Source organism: Lissotriton vulgaris, chromosome 4_1 (assembly GCF_964263255.1).
Source record: "Lissotriton vulgaris chromosome 4_1, aLisVul1.2, whole genome shotgun sequence".
Lineage (NCBI taxonomy): Eukaryota > Metazoa > Chordata > Amphibia > Caudata > Salamandridae > Lissotriton > Lissotriton vulgaris.
Window position 1 is genome coordinate 1,286,833,065 of NC_141691.1, and position 18,886 is coordinate 1,286,851,950.

An 18,886-nucleotide genomic window follows, 5' to 3' on the forward strand; every position below is an offset into this window, starting at 1 on the left:
ATTTCAAACTTCAATTGTTTTTCATAGTATAACTGTGTGACTTAATCCACGCCATGTTTGCTGCATCATGAACTGCATTAATATCCCCCAAACTGTAAGACTGTACGATCAGCCGCTTCAGAGAATCCTTTTTTGTACATCACTTTTACTGCTGGCCATATCACTTTGTGGAGTAGCAGTATGTCTTTTTCCTATTTTATTATTTTTTGTCAACTTTTTATAACAGCATTTTAAGGGAATGGGACACCCAGTACAAGGAATTGCAGATCTTCAAAAGCAGGGCAACAGCATAATTAGTCCCAGCTTCCATTGAACCTACCAAGACATCTTGACTTTGTTTTTCATAAGCCACGTGATCGACAGATATGCAGAGAAACATAGTAGCCACCTAATTTCAAACAATGGTCATCTGTACCACCCAGCAGAGCGAAACAAAGAGCAATGTTCTTTGGCAGACACATTTGTTCACATAATGCTCCACACAGGTCCTTAACAGTATCTAGCCATCCCTGTCCAGTAAAATCCATCACTTATAAAATATGTGAATCTACTTCAGTGTTGCCAGTCACACCCTAATGAGACTCGTTAGTAAACAGTCATAGAATACAGCCCAATGCAGTTCATCAACCCAGGAACCGATAATGGGTGCCCAGATTTCTAAGACTTAAGGACCATATAAATGGTGGGAATACACTATACAAATGCACATATCGTAGCATTATTGTAGCAAGGAGTTACATTTAGTGGTGAAGTCACCAGCAACGTATTTTCTCTTGGTGCATTTACCTCGACTTTACCTTCAGGTAATTTCTACATTCAGCCTTCGCCATAGACTTATCCTTGCAGGATCTTCCACTGCTATCTTTATTTTCTAAACGGTCTGCGATTTATAGTGTTTCATTTCCTCACTGAAGAGTCTCCCTCTGGTCCAATGTGGAAGCTTTTTCTGACTCTGAATATTAAATGCCGTAAAAAACAATTAAAATGTCTTTTGTATATAAGAACGTAAAATGAAGGCATTGCTCTGCTTTCCAAAGCTCTGCTGGGGCACTTTCTGCTTCCAACCCTGGGGATTACATGCACAATAATCACCTGTTAGTTAGCCACGCATCTTTTACAAGTAACTATTAATATATCTTTTCAACCTTCTGCTTTTGGTTCATCTGAAGGAGTAATGCATCATCTTCTTAAAATTGGCACAATAATTTCCTTTCTGTTACAAGCTATAGATTGTGTAATATGACGAAAAACGTCTGCTGTTGCTCTAAAATGTATTCCTGCTCCAAACATCCATAAATACCTTTCTTTAGTCAGAACATGCTGTCTTTTGACGCTAGAAGTAAAGATCCCTTTTACTGAGTGCTGTTTGTCGTTTTTGTAATGTAATGTAATGTAAAATGTAATGTACAATAATTTTTCTATAGCGCATTCTATCACTCCAAGGAGTATCTGGGCGCTTAATACCAGCCCAGAATGGAAAGGGTGGTTAGCTGAAGCAATTCCCAGGAACTTATATCCTTTACACTGAGGCTCTACAGGCAGCATCGGTAAGCGTGAAGACCCAGGTCTTCAAGGCTTTCCTAAAAAGGGATTCTGATGAAATTGTGTTGTGTATTTCCTTTTACTATTCGCATGGAGCACTGAGTGTGTTCCAAATAGTATTAATAAGATTGTGTTAGATGTTCCCAAAAAGATCTGTGCTGTGGAGCTGCGTTGGAATGCTCGAAATTAAATTCCTATTGCCAAGCTCCCGAGCAGCAACAACCTAAAATGGCCGAAGCATGCACACAATGCGGAAATTTTGGATCGCTCTTTCATTTCGAAAATAAAGGCACTCTTGAGTTTATTTTTAATCCGTGATAATAAAAACGTCTGTTTTGTTAGCCATTTAGACCGTCGTTCTCATGTGACAATTGAATTTATCCCTTGTTTGTGTGCTGTTTTATTAGTAAGATGACAATAGAGTAGTGGGCCAACTGTAATGCACCGCGCAGATCTATTATAACCTGATTATATTTCCCCACTGGAAGCATTTCATGACAGAGGGCATAATCTTTAATGGAATTTGTGTGAAATTAAATTATACAGGCATCGATAAACATAACATAATTCAAAAGGAGTAAATCGGCTTAATTTATCTGCAGCTATAATGGCCTCGGCGCTCGCAGAATACAGATGCAGCGGTTGGGAGCGAGAGTTGAAAGCGCTGCCAGATGAGCCGAAAAGTTAAACCCTTTATTAGACAACACTGTAATTTGATGGGCAGAATGTTCACGGTTCAGTGGCTCTGTACACCCAGTCAAAAACACAAGAGGCTTGGTTTCAAAAGGGGGCTGCTGTGAAGTTGCTCCGAAGTTAACAGAAAAGTGTTTGATGGCCCTGGTGGGATCCGAGGAGGTTGTCATTTCACATCCTGCCCTAAAAGGCCTCTCCCCAAGTAGGATGTTAATAATCAAAATAATCTGCTTCACTGGAGGAGATAAATTCTGTCAGAGACAGCTGAGCTTGACTGGAGCCCCACTCACGCACTATGGTGTTAAATTGATGGTTGTTTCAGGAACAACATGATTTTTTTTATATGACTCAAGATTAGCGATTTTTTCACCTCCTTGTGCAGCGATCATATGGTTAGCGTCTTGAGGCTTGCCAAGACCGCAGTAGGCAGCAAATAGGGGTGGTGAGATGTAAGGCAGCTAAATCAAAAAAAAAAAATTATAGAGAAAAAGGTCAATTTGTGTTTATTTCAGAGAAGCCATAATGCTGGAAACAAAACGGTGAAGGCTTTTAATCATTAACTGTTTCTTTTTGCAGTATCTGTATGAACAAATGATTTCACATTATCACTTATATATTGAGGTTTTGTGAAACTCCTCTTCTCTCAGGCATCATTTAGGAACATTAGATAAAATATTTCAGTATAAATTCTTGTTTGTTGTAAGGTGCTCAATGTTGGGCTGACTGAGACCTTGTTCTATTGGCTTCATATAATTAGACAGCCCACCGAGTGTAAAGTACCCTGAAGAGCAGTGCTTTAAATTGGCCTCTAATGTCCAGTACTGAGTACCTCTAATTCTATAATTTGAAAGGGGGAGTACCTGCACTTCCCAACGCTGCTGCAGTACTTTTTAATGGGAGAGTACCAGCACTTCCCAAGAGCAAGCAGGTCCTCTGAAGAGTGAGTACCTGCACTTTTGCATTTTCATTTAAAGCACTGCTGAAGAGGAAGCATAAGTGTCCGTTTGTCAGCCATTTGCCCTGACTCCCAGGGAAAGCTCTTGTTACTTAAACAATACTATCACAGGAGAAATGTATTCAGCGAAGCACCTCAATTGATTTGTAAAAATAACTGTGTCGTTTTTTGGAAGCCCACAACTGTTTTTTTCCTGTCTGGTTTACTTTTTACCTTTAGACTCAGCCTCAAGCAAGCGGCAACAATACAAGTTCAACACCCTCGAGAAAAGTTCAGGCTTCAGTGCCTAAAGTCCGCAAGACTGTCAACAGTCGTATCCATGAGGCGGTGAAAGCTCTGGCTCTATGCCATAATGTGACCCCTGTGTATGAATCGCGAGCTGGAGCTAATGGGGAGACGGAGTGTGCTGAAGTGGACCAGGACTTCTGTGATGAAAATCGCACATACCAGGCTTCTAGTCCCGATGAGGTAAGTCTCTTCTTACTGTTCAACACATATTAACTAACAGTTGTTTCACCAGCATTTAATGCCTCGTTGATGTATTTAGTCAGGTGTTCTAGTCATGTCTTGTGCCCATCATTTGCCGTAGTTGTTACCTCATTTTGGAGTGATTTCTGGACTACAATACTGTTACAGTTAATACTAACCAGTACCCTGGTGGCTAACCTCAACAGTGAAGCCGCTGATAGAATGGAAGATAAAATGTTAATGACCTTTTACTCCATGGGAGTAACTATTTGACTACTGAATTGCAGTATGTGAGGGAGGCCATGTTTTATAGCACCAGTGTGAATTCTGCAGCTTGGCATCTTTAAAGCTTCGGTTTTCATCTTTGCTTTCCTTTATATTTAATTTCTTTGTGAATAATTATATCCTTTTGGGTCAAGATTTTTGTCCTGGCTGCATGGTATCGTCTTGTTATCTTTCATTTTAAAATGATTACACAATCACTAATGAAAGGGTCTGCTATTGAAATGAAATGGACACTTATATAGTTCATGGCTACCCAGAGGCCCCTCAGCGCTGAGCAGATCAATGATCAGGAGCAGAGAAATTCAGGGCAACAGAAGAGTTTTCAGTTGTTACCGAAAAACAAGGTGGCTAGGTTCTCTACGAATATATAGCAGCAGTGCGTTCCAAAGTTTGGCTGCGTTAAGGGGAAAAAAGTCGGCCACCACTCCTGGCCCTCTTGATTCTTGGGACTTCAATTAAGTGAAGCTTGTCCGAGCGGAGTTTCCTGCTCGCTTTGTAGGGGTGATTCACAGGTCGTCCCCCTCTCACCATAACATGTACAACACAGTACCTGTTCCAACGGTGAGTGTACTCCTCCTAATCCTGGCCAACCAATAACATTATTGAGTTGGAGCAGCGGCTATCAATTTAGCCATCTTATCTTACTAGATCAGGGTCACCCTTTCACAATTAGACCATCAGTTAAAAATTGGTTGCGCTGTTTTCACTGTGACTCCTCTCTTTCTCAACCCTCCCGTCCCCCAAAGGACTATCTGGAGTGAAAGGAGAGAAGATATGGACAGAAAAAAAGTAATGATACTCGCCTGCTGCCTAGGTTCTTATCATCAGCATCCACCACTCCAAACAAAAGTGATAGTGTACAAAGAAAAAGGAAAAAAGTGTAGGTGCTAGGGAGACAGTGCCTGTCCGTGCACCAAGACTGGTGTATTGCAGGTCTGGACCCAAAGTGAGGAGAAATGTATCAATGCTATTGGCACGTTAATCCTATAATTATAAAACCCAGCTCGATCACACTGGCCAAATGTACTTTTCCTTTTTCTTTGTACACTATCACTTTTGTTTGGAGTGGTGAATGGTGATGATAAGAACCTAGGCAGCAGACGAGTATCATCCTGCTAGCCTCCATGGTGTTACTCCCGTGAGGCTCCATCACTCCCTTCCCACACTTTTTTCTGTCCATCTCTTCTCTCCTTTCACTCCAGATAGTCCTGTGAAAGGGTGACCCTGATCTAGTAAGATAAGATGGCTAAATTGATAGCCGCTGCTCCAACTCAATAATGTTATTGGTTGGCCAGGATTAGGAGGAGTACACTCCCCGTAGGAACAGATCCTGTGTTGTACATGTGATTCATAGTTGACCATGCTATTGGTACTCGCATGTAACTTTCTTTTCTTTGACTCAGCCAAGAAACTAGCAAATCTAGTGACAAGACCTACTCATACAAAAACCACTCATGCCCGTGCAACTTAAGAGCAAGGGCTTACCTCTTTCTTTGCTGGAAGTGCAAAGAGAGGGTAGATTTGAAGGTATCTTTCTTTAGGTAATCATAAAAGCGTAGTAGTGTGTGGATCCAAGGGAGGTGATGAGGCTTACATGGCTAGAGTACCTGTCAGAATGAGGCTGTCTCTATTGTTTGAACACGAAGCTCTTCTTCGAAAATGCCCAATTACGGTGAACAACATGCCTTGGCAAAGCCAGTAGATCTTGCTTGCATTTTGAGTCCTGGTGAAGCCTACAGCAGCAAAAAATCTAAAACAAACAAATACGTAGCTAAACAATGTGTCTCTGAGATAACAAATTTAATGTGTGAGGATTTAGTGTACTTTCCAGATGTACAATATTAACTCATCTATCCTAATGCCATCACTCCATAGGATTCAGAATCATACTCCAAAAAAACAATATCTTGAATTGAGACACAAATACTGCTCGCACAATTCTTTGCCAATACTTTCACTGTATGCGCACGGAAAGTATTGGCAACAATAAGTTGACAAGTGAGATGCACTGTCAGGTGTGTGGCCTGTATGCTGTGGTCACGGCCAACAAGACCAAAAAAGAAACGCCCTCACAATGGTCCTTTGGATCAAGCCTATCTGGCAGTGTTAGACTGCCTGGAAAGCCAGTCCAACACTGGCTGTACGTGAGCTGCAGTTGGTAAAGTTTGGCAAAGTGCGAACTGTTAGATCTTACCTCATACAGTTGGAAACGTGTGGCCTAGAGATAATGGACTTGGCAATCCGATCACCACCTGTTCCTTTTGAGCACATTCTTTAATGCTCACGTGTCATAGGGTGTATGCTCACTTTTACCGGAATTGCATTGTTTTATCTGAAAGACACAGCATGTGGTGCTACATGTATGACAAAATGGTGAAATTTGTATAGCATGTGAACCAAAGGCATGACGAGTCTTGAATGAAAGAATGGGGTTACAAGGACACGAAAAAGGGGAATTTCAAGAGTGTTTTTTGTATCACTCTTGGTTTGTCTAAATGCAAGTACAAATAGAGAAGGCTTTAGCTGCCTACGGTCTTTTGACTGCAATGTTTATCCTTGTAAGATGCATCCTGTTACGGAATGTAAAGCTCACTTTGATTGGATGAGTACAGTGAGCATCCATGCATGTAATGTTGTATTTTGTGTTGAAGGTATTTTGCACTGTTTCTGTGGACGCATTTGTGAGAAAAGGGGTTTTGAAGGCAATCAGGTTATTGATGGGAAGTTCCCTCTGGGTTGAAGGAACCCCTGGGTTAATTTTCTCTTCAATAACTGTGGTTATTTATACATACAATATGTACATATAGGAGAGTATGTGGTGCAGCGACTAGAGCTGCCAATTTGGGAGCTGGGGATCTGGGTACGAGTCTTGGTGTCAGCTCAACATCCTGTGATTCATGGCAGACCACTTAATCTCCCCGTGCCCATGGACAGCTCCTGCATACCCTCATGGGTGATAAGCTGCTTGTAATAGGCCACGCTATATAAATCTACAAACTTTCTATGGAGTTGAAGAAGCATTCAATTGTACTATATATCTTGTGAGGACACTGTGCATTTCGTGGCTGCCTATGATTTATCAACATAAGTTTACTGGTGTACGCAGTGTTTTTTTTTATCTGTAATGTTACATTTGGTGCTGATGTCAAAATATTTTTACTGGCAAAATAAGATTTTCAAATTTCCGTGGACTGACCTTTGTTTAGACGAACTCAAGCGAACGCTTAAAAAGAAATTATATGTCCACCAAGACCCTTCATCTGTTTATTTCTAGTATTAAATCTGTTTTATTAGGTATACTCGAAAACAGCGGACAGAGACAAAGAGGCGCCTACAACCCAACGGGCCGGCTCAGTAATACGATTCTGTGCAATCAGATCAATGCATCACGGTGGGTCACCAGATATTTAACACAGCAAGCCGCCTACAACCCAATTGGGCCGGCCGCGTCTTAAAACAGAGGAAAGAGGGAAGAAGGGGGAGGGGAAGGGGAGAGTGTGTGCTGAGGGCGCTATGCCTCCGTTGCAATGGACACTAGTAGTTAAATGGGCACCAGCCACAATGCAACCCCCCAACCTCCGCCGCCCCCAATCTCCATGCCTTGAGCTGTGTGTCAAGGAATGGGACGGACGGGCTCAGGACCGCTAGGCCCAAGGCCGCTCTGCATGCCCCACCAAGGGCCACCGAATCATGAGTCGTCTAGGTGTCCCTCTAATGTAAATTGACCGAGTAAGCAATGCCACCATATAGGCCTCGTTGTCGGACAAGTAGAACACAAGAAATTATAAAGAAGAAGAAAAACACCCCACCCCCTCCCACCCCCCCAACCCAAACCCCCCCGCCCACTCCCCTCCCCAGGTCCAGGTCCGTTACTCCCCAGCAGAGGGTAGTCACCCTCCCAACTCATCAGCCGTCAGTCTGGGACAGAAGCAGTAGGCACAAGTACCTAGGACACGTGACTTCTCTAAATTCCGCGGCTAATAGGGATAGGAATGGCTGCCACAGGTCCGCATATTTGGCCCCCTCACCCGCTTTGATCAGTGACTATTTTTCCATGCCAAGAACCACCCACAGGCGATAAAGCCACCCCTGGAACGTGGGAATATGTGTGGTGCGCCATAGCGACATGATGTTCTGTAACGCAGACCCGATAGCGATGGTGATCAGTCTGCCCCTGCGTGACCGTAGTGAGTATGTTATGGGATTTGGCAGGCCCAGCAGGACATAAGAGGGGAATCGTGGGATTTCAGTATCAAAATGGGAATCGACTTCATCCAGGACTGATTTCCAATAACCCTGGAGGTGGACACAGTCCCAGAGGAGATGGACCAAGGACCCCCTTTCCCTGCAGCCGCGCCAGCATGACGCCTCTCGACTGCGATCCATTTTGTGTAGTCTTTCTGGGGTATAGTACCAGTAGGATACAATTTTAGTGAGAGTGTCAGTCAAACCCATGTGATAGGCGGAGTGGCGTGCGCAATAGTAGATACTGTCCCAGTCTTTAGAGCTGAGCGTGCGTCCCAGTTCCAGCTCCCAACGGGCCCTACCAGAATTGTACACCCGGGAGTATCGGTCTAGTAGCATGCGATAAAGGTCAGAAATGAGGCGCTTATCCGCAGTCCTTGTGATCAGCCAATACTCATAGGGCCGCAGTCGCCTATCGCCCTCCGCTCGCTCCTGGCTATTAAGCGCCCAGTGTTGAGCCTGCAAGTACCGGAGGCGTTCCGTTTCTGGCAGGCCATAATCTTGCTTAAATGTTTCGAAGGGGATGATCCCATCCCTGTTGTACATGTGGAACGAGGTTCTACATCCCACCGGTCGCCACTTCCCGTAGGCCGCGATATCCTGTCCAGGGGTGAAATCGGGGTTCTCCAGTAAGGAAGTGAGCGGGGATGGGAAGGTGGTCAGTTCATGTTTCAGATTGGTGCTATCCCACACCTCCAGAGGTACCCTCGTAATATAAGACGCGTAAAGGTTAGGAGGTCTATGTTGCCTGCGGAGAAAGGGAACTTCCTGTAGTGGGCGGCCTGCTATGGCTTGGTCTTGGAAGAGCCAATGTTTCTCTGACTCCCATCTGCTCCACTCCACAAGCGTTCGCAATTGGGTCGCTTGGCAGTACAACTGGAGATCGGGTAGCCCTAAGCCCCCTTTTCCAGGAGGCAATGTTGCCAACCTGAGTTTCATTCTAGGCTTCCTGCCGTTCCAAATGAATTGTGCCAGTTCGGCTTGGGTCTGGCGAAGCCAGCCTTCAGGAGGGCGTAGGGGGATGGCCCGAAATAAATAAAGAATCAGTGGCAGAACCGTCATTTTTACTGCCACCACTTTACCCAACCACGACAATGGTAGATGTTTCCACCGACTCAGCTCTTTGCGGATAAGGAGGCGCAGGCGCGCATAATTGACCCGGACCATATCGTGCAACGTGGGTGCTAGGTGGATGCCTAGATAAGGGACGGTCGTCTGAGACCAATGGAATGGAAAGCACCTTTGTAGTTGGAATCGGGTGTTCGTGTCCAGAGAGAGATTTAAAGCCTCCGATTTGGCCATGTTAACCTTAAACCCCGACACCCTAGCGAAGGCCTCAAGGCTTTCTACGCAGGCAGATAGAGAGGTACTCGGGGAGGATAGAGACAAAAAGACGTCATCAGCATAAAGGCTGAAAGTGTGTGTGTACGCCCCAAACTTAATACCGTGCACCTCCGGATTGAGCCGCATCAGTTGTTCCAGTGGCTCCATATACAGGGCAAAGAGCAGGGGCGACAGCGGGCACCCCTGTCTCGTGTCGCGCTCGATGGGGAACCGGAGAGACGTGCACCCATTGACCCTGACCGTTGCCGAGGGATAGGAATAACAGTTAAGGACCCACGTGCGGAATTTGTCGCCCAGTCCCGCCTTCACCAACACCTGCTCCAGATAGGGCCAGTGGACCCGGGCAAACGCCTTCTCGGCATCTATCGCGAGAAACATGTACTCGCCTGTTGTACTGGTGGCCTTCTCAATGAGATGTACCGCTCTCTTTGTATTATCCACTGTCTGGCGCTCAGGGATGAATCCCGCTTGATCCGGGTCGATCAGACCTGTCATCAGCGGCGCAAGTCGAGTCGCCAGAATGCTAGTGTAGAGCTTGAGGTCTACATTGAGTAGAGAGATAGGCCGGTAGGCCTCGCAGCGTGAGCGGTCCTTCCCCGGTTTGGGAATGACCGAGATGGTGGCTTCTAGGAGGTCCCCCGGGATTGTACCCTGGTCGACAAAGGAGTTAAAGAGGGCGGTCAGCAGCGGAGCCACCTGCGGGCAGAACATCTTATAAAAGATGGCAGAAAAGCCGTCCGGACCCAGCGCCTTGGCTAGTTTGAGACGCAAGATGGCTGCAATCACCTCTTCAGGCCGAAAAGGTCGGTCCAGCGTCTCCGCCTACTTCAAGGTCAGGGACGGGAGGGGAATGGACGCCAGGAATCTCTCTCCTTCCACAGGGTCCAGCGACGACCCTGTGTATAGGGAGGTGTAAAATGCGCTGAAAGCCGCTGCGATGTCTGCGTCCTCGGTGACCACCTTCCCATCCTGCGTCGTGATTTCCAGAACCATTGTCGTTGCTGCACTTCCCGAAGCGCACGTCCCAGCAGTCTGCCACATCGATCCCCCCCTGTTTAGTATAAATGTCGCACCCGTAGTGCTGCATACTCCGCCCGGTCCTGGTCGAGCGCCGCCAGTTGCTGCTGAACCTGTCGCAGCTGCCGCCATATTCTCTGTGCCCCCCTGCGCTGGTGCATGTGTTTGAGTTCCCGCGTCCTCGGCGATAGTTCCTCTCGCTTGCGCGCGCGTTCCGCGTTCTCGGCCGCCGAGACCGCCATCAGTTCGCCGCGGAGAACTGCTTTAAGCGCCGCCCAGCGCATGGCCAGCGAGGTGTCCTCGGTGTTGTTGTGCATTAAGTATTCTTTGATAACCCCCTTGATTTTTTCCACGACCTCCGTGCGGTGCAGTAGCGTGTTGCACAGTTTCCAGTAGCGTGGTGTGAGTGTCAACGGCGGGAGGTAGAATACTGCCACCATGGGTGAATGGTCAGACAAGGCCGCTGCATCTATGGTAACCTCAGAAGCGAGCGCATGCATGGAAGAAGAAGCTAAGAAGTAATCGAGGCCGGCATAAGTTTTTTGTGTGTGAGAGTAGTATGTATATTCCCTCTCGTGTGGGTGAAAGCTACTCCACAGGTTCACCATACCCAAGTCCTTCAGTCTAGCCAGTCCTTCGTCGGAGAGGGCACCAGCCTGCGAAGAGCGCTGACCAGACCTGTCCTGTAAAGTGTCCATCACTAAATTCAGATCCCCACCCACCAGAATGTGTCGATCAGGGGATGTGACGACCTCCGTGAAGGCTGTGGGAAAGAACTTTTCCTGGTGTTCATTTGGGGCATAGACAGAGCAAATCGTAAAGGTTGCCCCTCCTAAAGAGAATCTATAGGATAACAGCCTCCCTTTCAACTCTACCCCTTTCTGTAGGACTTTTCCCCTGAAGCGCTGGGCCACCAGTATTGCCACCCCGCCGTTTTATTGGGAGAAGAGGAATACAATTGGTGTGGGAAGCAGCGAGACCGCATCCTGGAGCAGTCTATCTGCAGGAGGTGGGTTTCCTGCAGCAGGCAAATGTCTGCTTTGGAAGCCTACAGCAGGGAGAGCACTGCCTTCCATTTCGCCGGGTTGTTTAGCCCTCTCAAATTTAATGTGAGGATCCGTAACTCAGTCGGGGGCATGGGGCATCATGCGGGATGTTGTGACCCCCCGTGGGTCATGTCAAGTGCCAGTCAGGGTCCTCTCCCACGAAGCCATCCACCCCTGCACATAGGAAGGAACGGCACCCAGTGCAGCACCACGGAAATCCCCGGACCTGGAACCCACCCTCCCCCACCACCCCCACCCCCTACCCCAGCAGAACCCCCAAAGAGGAAAACACAAGTAAACCAACAAATCAGAACATGTCCCCCCCCCCGCTTCCCCCCCTCCCCAACAGAGCCCCAAAAAAGAAGAAAACCATAAGAAATCCAACAGTTCGAAATTTACTTATTGTCCATTATCCGAAGACGATTGGTGAAGAAGAAAGGAAGACGCTCACAGGTGGTACAGGCGATCTTCATCCGGCCTCCCCCGACGTCCAGCGGGATCTTCTTCTGGAACCCATGGTTGGTTCCCTCCGGCACCGGCCAGTAGCCCACAGGATGTGTGCATAAGACAGTGTCCTTACGCGTTGGTTGGGGCCTCTGTCACCCGGGCCACAGACGCCCCCCTTTTGCGCAAGGTGACCGAGAGATCCGGTCTCGTCGCTGCCACCGGTTTGCCGACCTTCTGCCATTCTTGGGAACGGCACCGCTGCCAGGAGGGGGAGACATCGATGTCAGTCAGGTTGTTAGCTTGATCCAATCCAATTCTAGGGGAGAGTGGTCACGTGCCATCCTCAAAATTCTTTCTTTGAGCTGAAAGTCATGGACACATACCAGAATGTCCGGAGGCGGAGCCTTGGGACCCCGCGGTAGGCCAACTCGGTGCTCTCTGTCCATCTTGACCTCTTGTACATCCTCATCATTCAGGATGTGTCGGAAGAGTGCCTCTACGTAGTCTCGCAGGTCAGTCCCCTCGCCTTTCCACGGCACTGCCCGTATCCGTATGTTATTTCGACGGGACCTGTTCTCCAAATCCTCTGTGTGTGCTTGGAGATCCAGGTTTTGCTCCGTGAGGCGTAAGACATCTTGCTGTAACCGGTGCACATCCTCCGCGGTACCCAGGTCATGCTCCTCCAGCCTCGCGACCCGTTCTCCCTACGCATCCACATCTCGTCGAACCTCCCTTAGGTCTGACGCAAGCTGGGAGCGCAGCTCCATAATGTCCTCCTTAATCGCCGCAAACAGCTCCTTCATAAAAGCTTTGGTGGCTGGCGCCTCAAGGTCGTTGTGGCGTGGGGATTTATCACTGACCGGTGAAGCCGACTGCCGTGTGCCTTTCTGAGCGCTTTCCTTCGGCAGCTTGTCCTTTTTGGGCCTGGTCGCCGCCATGTTGCAGCCTCCCACCAGCAGCTAGCGTAAGGTGTTCCAAGGTTCGTCCCCGTATCCTCGCAAACTGCCTCGCCACTACACTTCCAGCGCCAATAAGAGTCAGCACGGGGTGCATGCGGTGATCGGGGGCCACATGCCAACGCCACAGGTCGTCGCAGCTCACCGCCGTGTCATCAGAGTACTGTGGGCCCACAACTCTCAGCCCTGCAAAAGGCCAATGGGGGAGGAAGAGGCGTCCCTGGGATTCAGGCTGCCACACAACCAGTGTAGTGTCAGGCCGCAGCACCAGACCTTGTGCACACAGCTTCAGCCCGGTAAGTGTCACGCTCCATAGGCCTCCAGGCCAAGACACCGTCCAACCGCCAAAGACCCCGTAGGCCTCACCTCACTTTGGTGCCGTCCGGCGAAGCTCCTCCCTAGGCGCTGCACGGGCCCTGCGGACTTATGTAAGCTCTCTGGGCGTCTTGGGTGTCACTGGCGCCCCGGTCTGAAGTTCTCTGGGCCCAGGCCACGTGAGGCCCCAGTGCTGTCCGCCGAGTTGCGGACCGAGAGAAGAAAAGGGGGGGTTATCCCGCTGCCCGCTCCCCGCTCCGCCAATCAGAGGCCTAGTCGCAGCAGGATCGTAGGTAAGGGCCGCAGGCTAGGGCCGCAGGTCGCCTCAGGGCGTCCCGTCGCAGGTCCGCGACGCCGTGCCATCCTCGCTGTCTCCCGCAATCACCTGCAGGGTGTGGAAGCGCCAAGTACGCTCTCCCCGTCACTGGGGTATCGGATGCCCCGCCGGGAGCACAACAGGCTCCGCTCTGCTCTCACGCGACCCTGGGGTCGCACAGGCCGCACCTCCGCGCGGCTCCGGGAAAGCTTTCAATTCCGGGTACAAAGCGCCGCTGGACCTCCGAGGTGCTCCGGGGCTCTTGACACCCCTTCCGGACCGCAGATGGGCACCCTGCGGGGTGATATACAAATCTTTGATGGAAACGGCGCCGGAGGGACCGAAAAACGCGTCCTACTCCGCCGCCATCTTGGCTAGGCCCCCCGATCCGTTTATTTCTAAAGGTCTTGGTGGAAAAATAATTTTCATGTGGAAAAGATAAATGCTTAATTCACAAGTTGTGTTGAACCACTGCTGTTCCTTGCCATGTTCTTCTTCAGAAAGTCTGGTGCTGGACTTTACTTTGGTGCTTGGCGTGATCCCCTGGGCATAACTGATTCTGCAACTTGAAGAGGAGGCGTGCTTATGGCAGTGTATCTTCTTTAATAGCACTTTGGTGGGGGCACACCTAGAGGTCAAGCGGGACAGTGCTGACAGCAATAGTCAGTGAGGAGAAGAACATTCCTCAGCCCACCTTAACCTGATTAAAGTGCCCAGATTTAAAAAGTAGAAATGGGGAGGCAGAGCCTTCTCATTGCGGCTGCAAGACTTTGGAATTCACTGCTAAGCTTTCTGACCAGGATTGGAGCTCACTCCCTCTTTAGAAAGGCCTTAAAGCCTTGGATTGTCATGCTATAGGATAGCTTCTACTTGTCTGTTTGTTTCAATTCATGGGGGCAGGTCCTCCCCTCTGCGACAATAGGGCCTTGACACCCTAGGGCATTTGCTGTGCTTTATAAATCCTGCTGAAATCAAAGCGAATCAAACATGATGCTGGACTCTAGTGGTTCACTAACATCATTTCATGTGAGTAAGTCCTTCTCAGTCCTTAATATTTTGAAAATGAATAAACCCTTGGAGTGGGAAGCCAGGCTTCGTTTTTTCTCCAAAAGTAATTTAAATAGTTCTTTAACTGCTTTAAGTTTAACATACTTTACCAGCGGAGTCTTAAATTGATTTGGTTGATGACCCCGAGCTAGATATGCGAACACTGGTGCAGTCCACTGTACAGAATTGTGCTTCCAGTCATCCAGGAATGATTATTCCAATTTGAGAGCTCGCCAGGAGAACCCTGGCTGCAATATCTCCTAACTTGGATCCCACTTAATATCGATCAAGGTATCGTAAATATGCGAGTACGTGTGCATGTGGGTAGAAAAAGCGTGTGCTAAGTACTGACCACATCAGTATGGCTGTGCACTGTTCACAGGCTGAAGAGCAGACTGTGCAGAATGTTTGGAAAGGTGGCTTGTTACTTGGTAAGATTATTAGCGCATTGGTATTAATGGGGAGGAAGATTAAGAAGGTGAAAGCCAGACCTGGGGGTCTCAATCAGCATCTTCTAAAGAGCTCTATTGATGCAGTGTTTGCAAATCACTGGGGCCCAAGGAAAATAATGTAAATGGTTCATTATTCAGCTTATTGAACCTTCCCGCAGTTAGGGTGACTGATGATGCCAATGTTTCCCAATCACCAGAGTACCATTTTAAAAGCATTTTTATTGAATGAAGCGATTGGAATATTGCACCCTCGAGCTTTATTTAGGGGAACGGTTCAATTGCTGTTTTCTGTTTAACCTCGGCACTGACCTATCACAACATATTTGGTTAATAAGCGGCCCTGTCTTTTAATAGACTCACCCAGAGTCCTGCCTTGTAGATCCTAAAGCGCGCCGCATTGCTGCCTAAAGTTGTGTAAGCTGCCGGAGTGTAAATCCTCTGTCGAGATGCTGCCCTAGACTAAGGGGCCGGTATGCAGATCCTATATAATGTAGTGTGTTCATGCAGGAAGTGGAATTAAGGCAGCATTACTGTTACACATCCCCCCTTAAGGCTGATTTGGGGTTGGTTTTCATTGCAAACCTGTTACAAAGATTGTTGTACAGAATACACGAGCCACGCAGTTAACACACTAATTCTATTCTTTTGCCAGCGCTCTCGTGACAGCATCTCATCCCTTTTAATGCATCTCAGTCTGTCAGTGCGAGAATCTGATGCCCAAAGTATCATTTCTTTATTATTGAGTAAAAACACAAACACTATGCCGAGGATAATCGACTGCAACCTTGTATTATTCTCTCTACCTCAGTACTTCACTGAAAGCATATCGCCCTGGTAATTAATGAAAGTGCTTAGCTTGCATTTCAATATATTTCCGTGACACAAAATGCATTTTGGGGACATTCGTTCTGAAAAGAATTGGGCTATTATGCGGTTGAGGCAGCGCGAGATAAGTAACTGCTTTTGTATTCTTAATGTCAGGCCTACTTATGCTTTGCTCATTGTGCCTTATGATAAGTGATCAATATGCCATTGTCTCTAAGTGAGTCTAAAGTTTAATGTGACTATCACGTGTCCTCTTACCAGTGTTGTCGCATGGCCAATGATGGCTCTTCCTGCCGAGCCCTATTGGCAAAATCATAATCGCGTTACGCTCAATTGTCATAAGTGTATATCCTCCTTAGCTGCAGAAAACCAATGCTGACCTAATGTAATGAACAATCATAAAAGGATATAAACTAAGTAGGTCTGGTCATAGAGTGCAAAGGTCACGAACCCGGGACTTCCAGGGCATGCTGTGAACAGGGCCCGTGGCTGACCTCTGGCTCTTTTTGATCAAAAGTGATTGATTGCTCGTGATTTGTAATGGCTGCTTACCCTCATCGCCAATTTAGTCGCTACTGTGCTTTCTGCTAATATTTCTAATTAGAGCCCAAAGAATTGTTCTCTGTTTGGTTTTTATTAGCTCTGATGCAGAGTCCCCGAAGCTCCACCTGTGAGCCTGGTATCATTAAGTTAGTGGAAACAGAGCTGTGCGAGCATTGTACTCCTGCTCCATGAGTGTATAAGAAACAAGAAAACACAACAGCAAGTTAAAGAGAGATTATTAGATGGCATATGGGGCGGTATGCTGCACATCTTCTCGAATACCCGCCTTAAGCAGGTGTCGTTCTCGTTGCCTGAGCAACACCTCGATTGTTGTCACTAAGAATTTGCGGTTTGGCTGTTTGTAACTCCAGCGTTGAAGCATTAGATTATGTCAGAAAATGTCAAATCTGTAATTTTCAAAGTGCTTCGGGAATAGTACGGGACCTGCGTATTAAAGTCAGGCCAGGTCACTGACTTGTACGTAAAGGATCATTAGCTTTAAAAAAAAAAATCTAAATGAAAGTAATCCCAAAGTGAATGCATTGACAGGCACTCACTCCCAGAGCACACAAGGTAGCTTCGTACTGTATTTTTATACCTCTGTGAGGTTTGTAAAATCTGTGTATCTGATGTTTAGTGACGGTACCCAGAACCGTCGCAAACGTCTTGGTGGGAGTGGGACCAGGTTCTCTTTCCTGGGTCCCAAGATCTGGAACTCTTTTCCTGCTTCTCTCAGGTGTGAAAAAGACAACCTGCGGTTCAGGAAGCTGTTGAAAACTTGGCTCTTTACCATGGCCTACAATTAGCTGTCTCTGGCTTAGCACTGTATTCTCCACTCACCTCTTAGCGCCAAGAAACCTGCCGGTGTATGTTGCGCTCTATAAATCCCCATGTATCATAACATAGTAAGCACCTCATGCCCACGTTAATCGCATGTTCGGGGGACTGACACAAAGATACATGTAATGAAAGGGACCAGGCACAGCACTGGTCTGTCCAGTTTATTACGAATTTTGTTATCTTTCCACTGAATAATCGTATAGAAGGGCACAGCCCTTTCATTAGTTAGAATGTTGCTTCTGGTTCGGAACATCTAGGAGAGGCACTTGTGACTGCGGGAAGCATATTGTGTAATTTAAATGGGTTGAGGTAAGTGCGGTGCAAATAGTTAAAGTGTACGAATGTATTCGAGAATTCCTGGAGCATGTACTAGTGTATCTGATGCGTGCTACCATTGTTTCAATGATTTTTATTGCTGGGTCTTTTTTCCAGCAACCCTTAAGGCTGTTTAGTTCTCTACATTGTTTAGATATGCGAGATTTGTATAAATTGAGGATCCTGCCACAATCCCCTACACAGGTCAACAGCATCTGCATTGGTCGATCTATTTTGGGTACTTGAGTTTGGCACAAAATACATCTATCATAAATCAGAAAACGGCCAATTGATGTTATTTTTTTGTCCTAGTTCTGTGAAGGACATTAAGGGGCAGATGTATCAAGCCTTTTACCGTTCAGAAACGGGCCAATTCACAGAATTGGCCCGTTTGCGAACGGTAAAAGCCTTTTGGGATGTATCATCCCAAAAGGCATTCGCAAAATAGGGATTCACAATTTTTCCGAGAACTTATGTTGCCAATGCATAAAAGGAATCGCAAAGTGCGATTCCTTAAATGCAATTTTGGAAGCACCCAAAATTTGCAATCTGGCCTTAAGGAATTGCAAATTACCACCAACTTCAAGTTGGTGGTAATTTGCGATTTCCTAGAAAAATGCACTCTTTTGCATTTTTCTAAGTGCCATGTGGCTCACATATATGCCCTCAGGGCATGTATGTGTGCCACATGTGCACACATGCATATTTCAGGGGTGCAGTCCTTTGGGCACCCTTGAAATAGCATGCACAATTTGCGAGTAGCTATTGGGTATTCGCAAATTGCGCATGCAATTCCCATTTATTTCTATGGACCTCTTGGCCCATAGAAATGAATGAGAAGCCATTCCTTATTTGCGAGTAGCAAATAAGGAATTCATAGGAATTCCAATTTTAATTGCAAAACCTAAATACATTGCATTTTGCGAGTCCTTAATAGCAATTCAGTAACATTTGCTATTGAGGACTCGCAAAATACAATGTTGATACAGCTGGCCCAAAATTCCCAGAACCGGAAAGCCGTCCCACCTGAGGGATTTTAGCAGCGTTACATATCACCAAATTTGTAACTTTACGTAGTTTGATTTGAACCCTTTAGGGACTACTTTGGCAAGTAAAGTGGATATACAGCCAGCTGTTTCGTTTTTTGAGGATATCTATGCCTGCAGTACTTGGCCCGTTTGCGAACGGTAAAAGCCTTTTGGGATGTATCATCCCAAAAGGCATTCGCAAAATAG

At 47.0% G+C, this 18,886-nt stretch overlaps 1 protein-coding gene across 2 annotated transcripts in view; it reads left to right on the top strand.

Moving 5' to 3' along the window:
• Positions 1-18,886, top strand: part of ATP9B (ATPase phospholipid transporting 9B) — a 2,364,768-nt gene that overhangs the window by 1,910,796 nt on the left and 435,086 nt on the right. For both annotated transcript variants that reach the window (XM_086965515.1, XM_086965516.1), the window contains exon 15: positions 3,410-3,658. In XM_086965515.1, the coding sequence (XP_086821641.1) occupies positions 3,410-3,658 (249 nt within the window). The remainder of the gene's footprint in view (positions 1-3,409; positions 3,659-18,886) is intronic.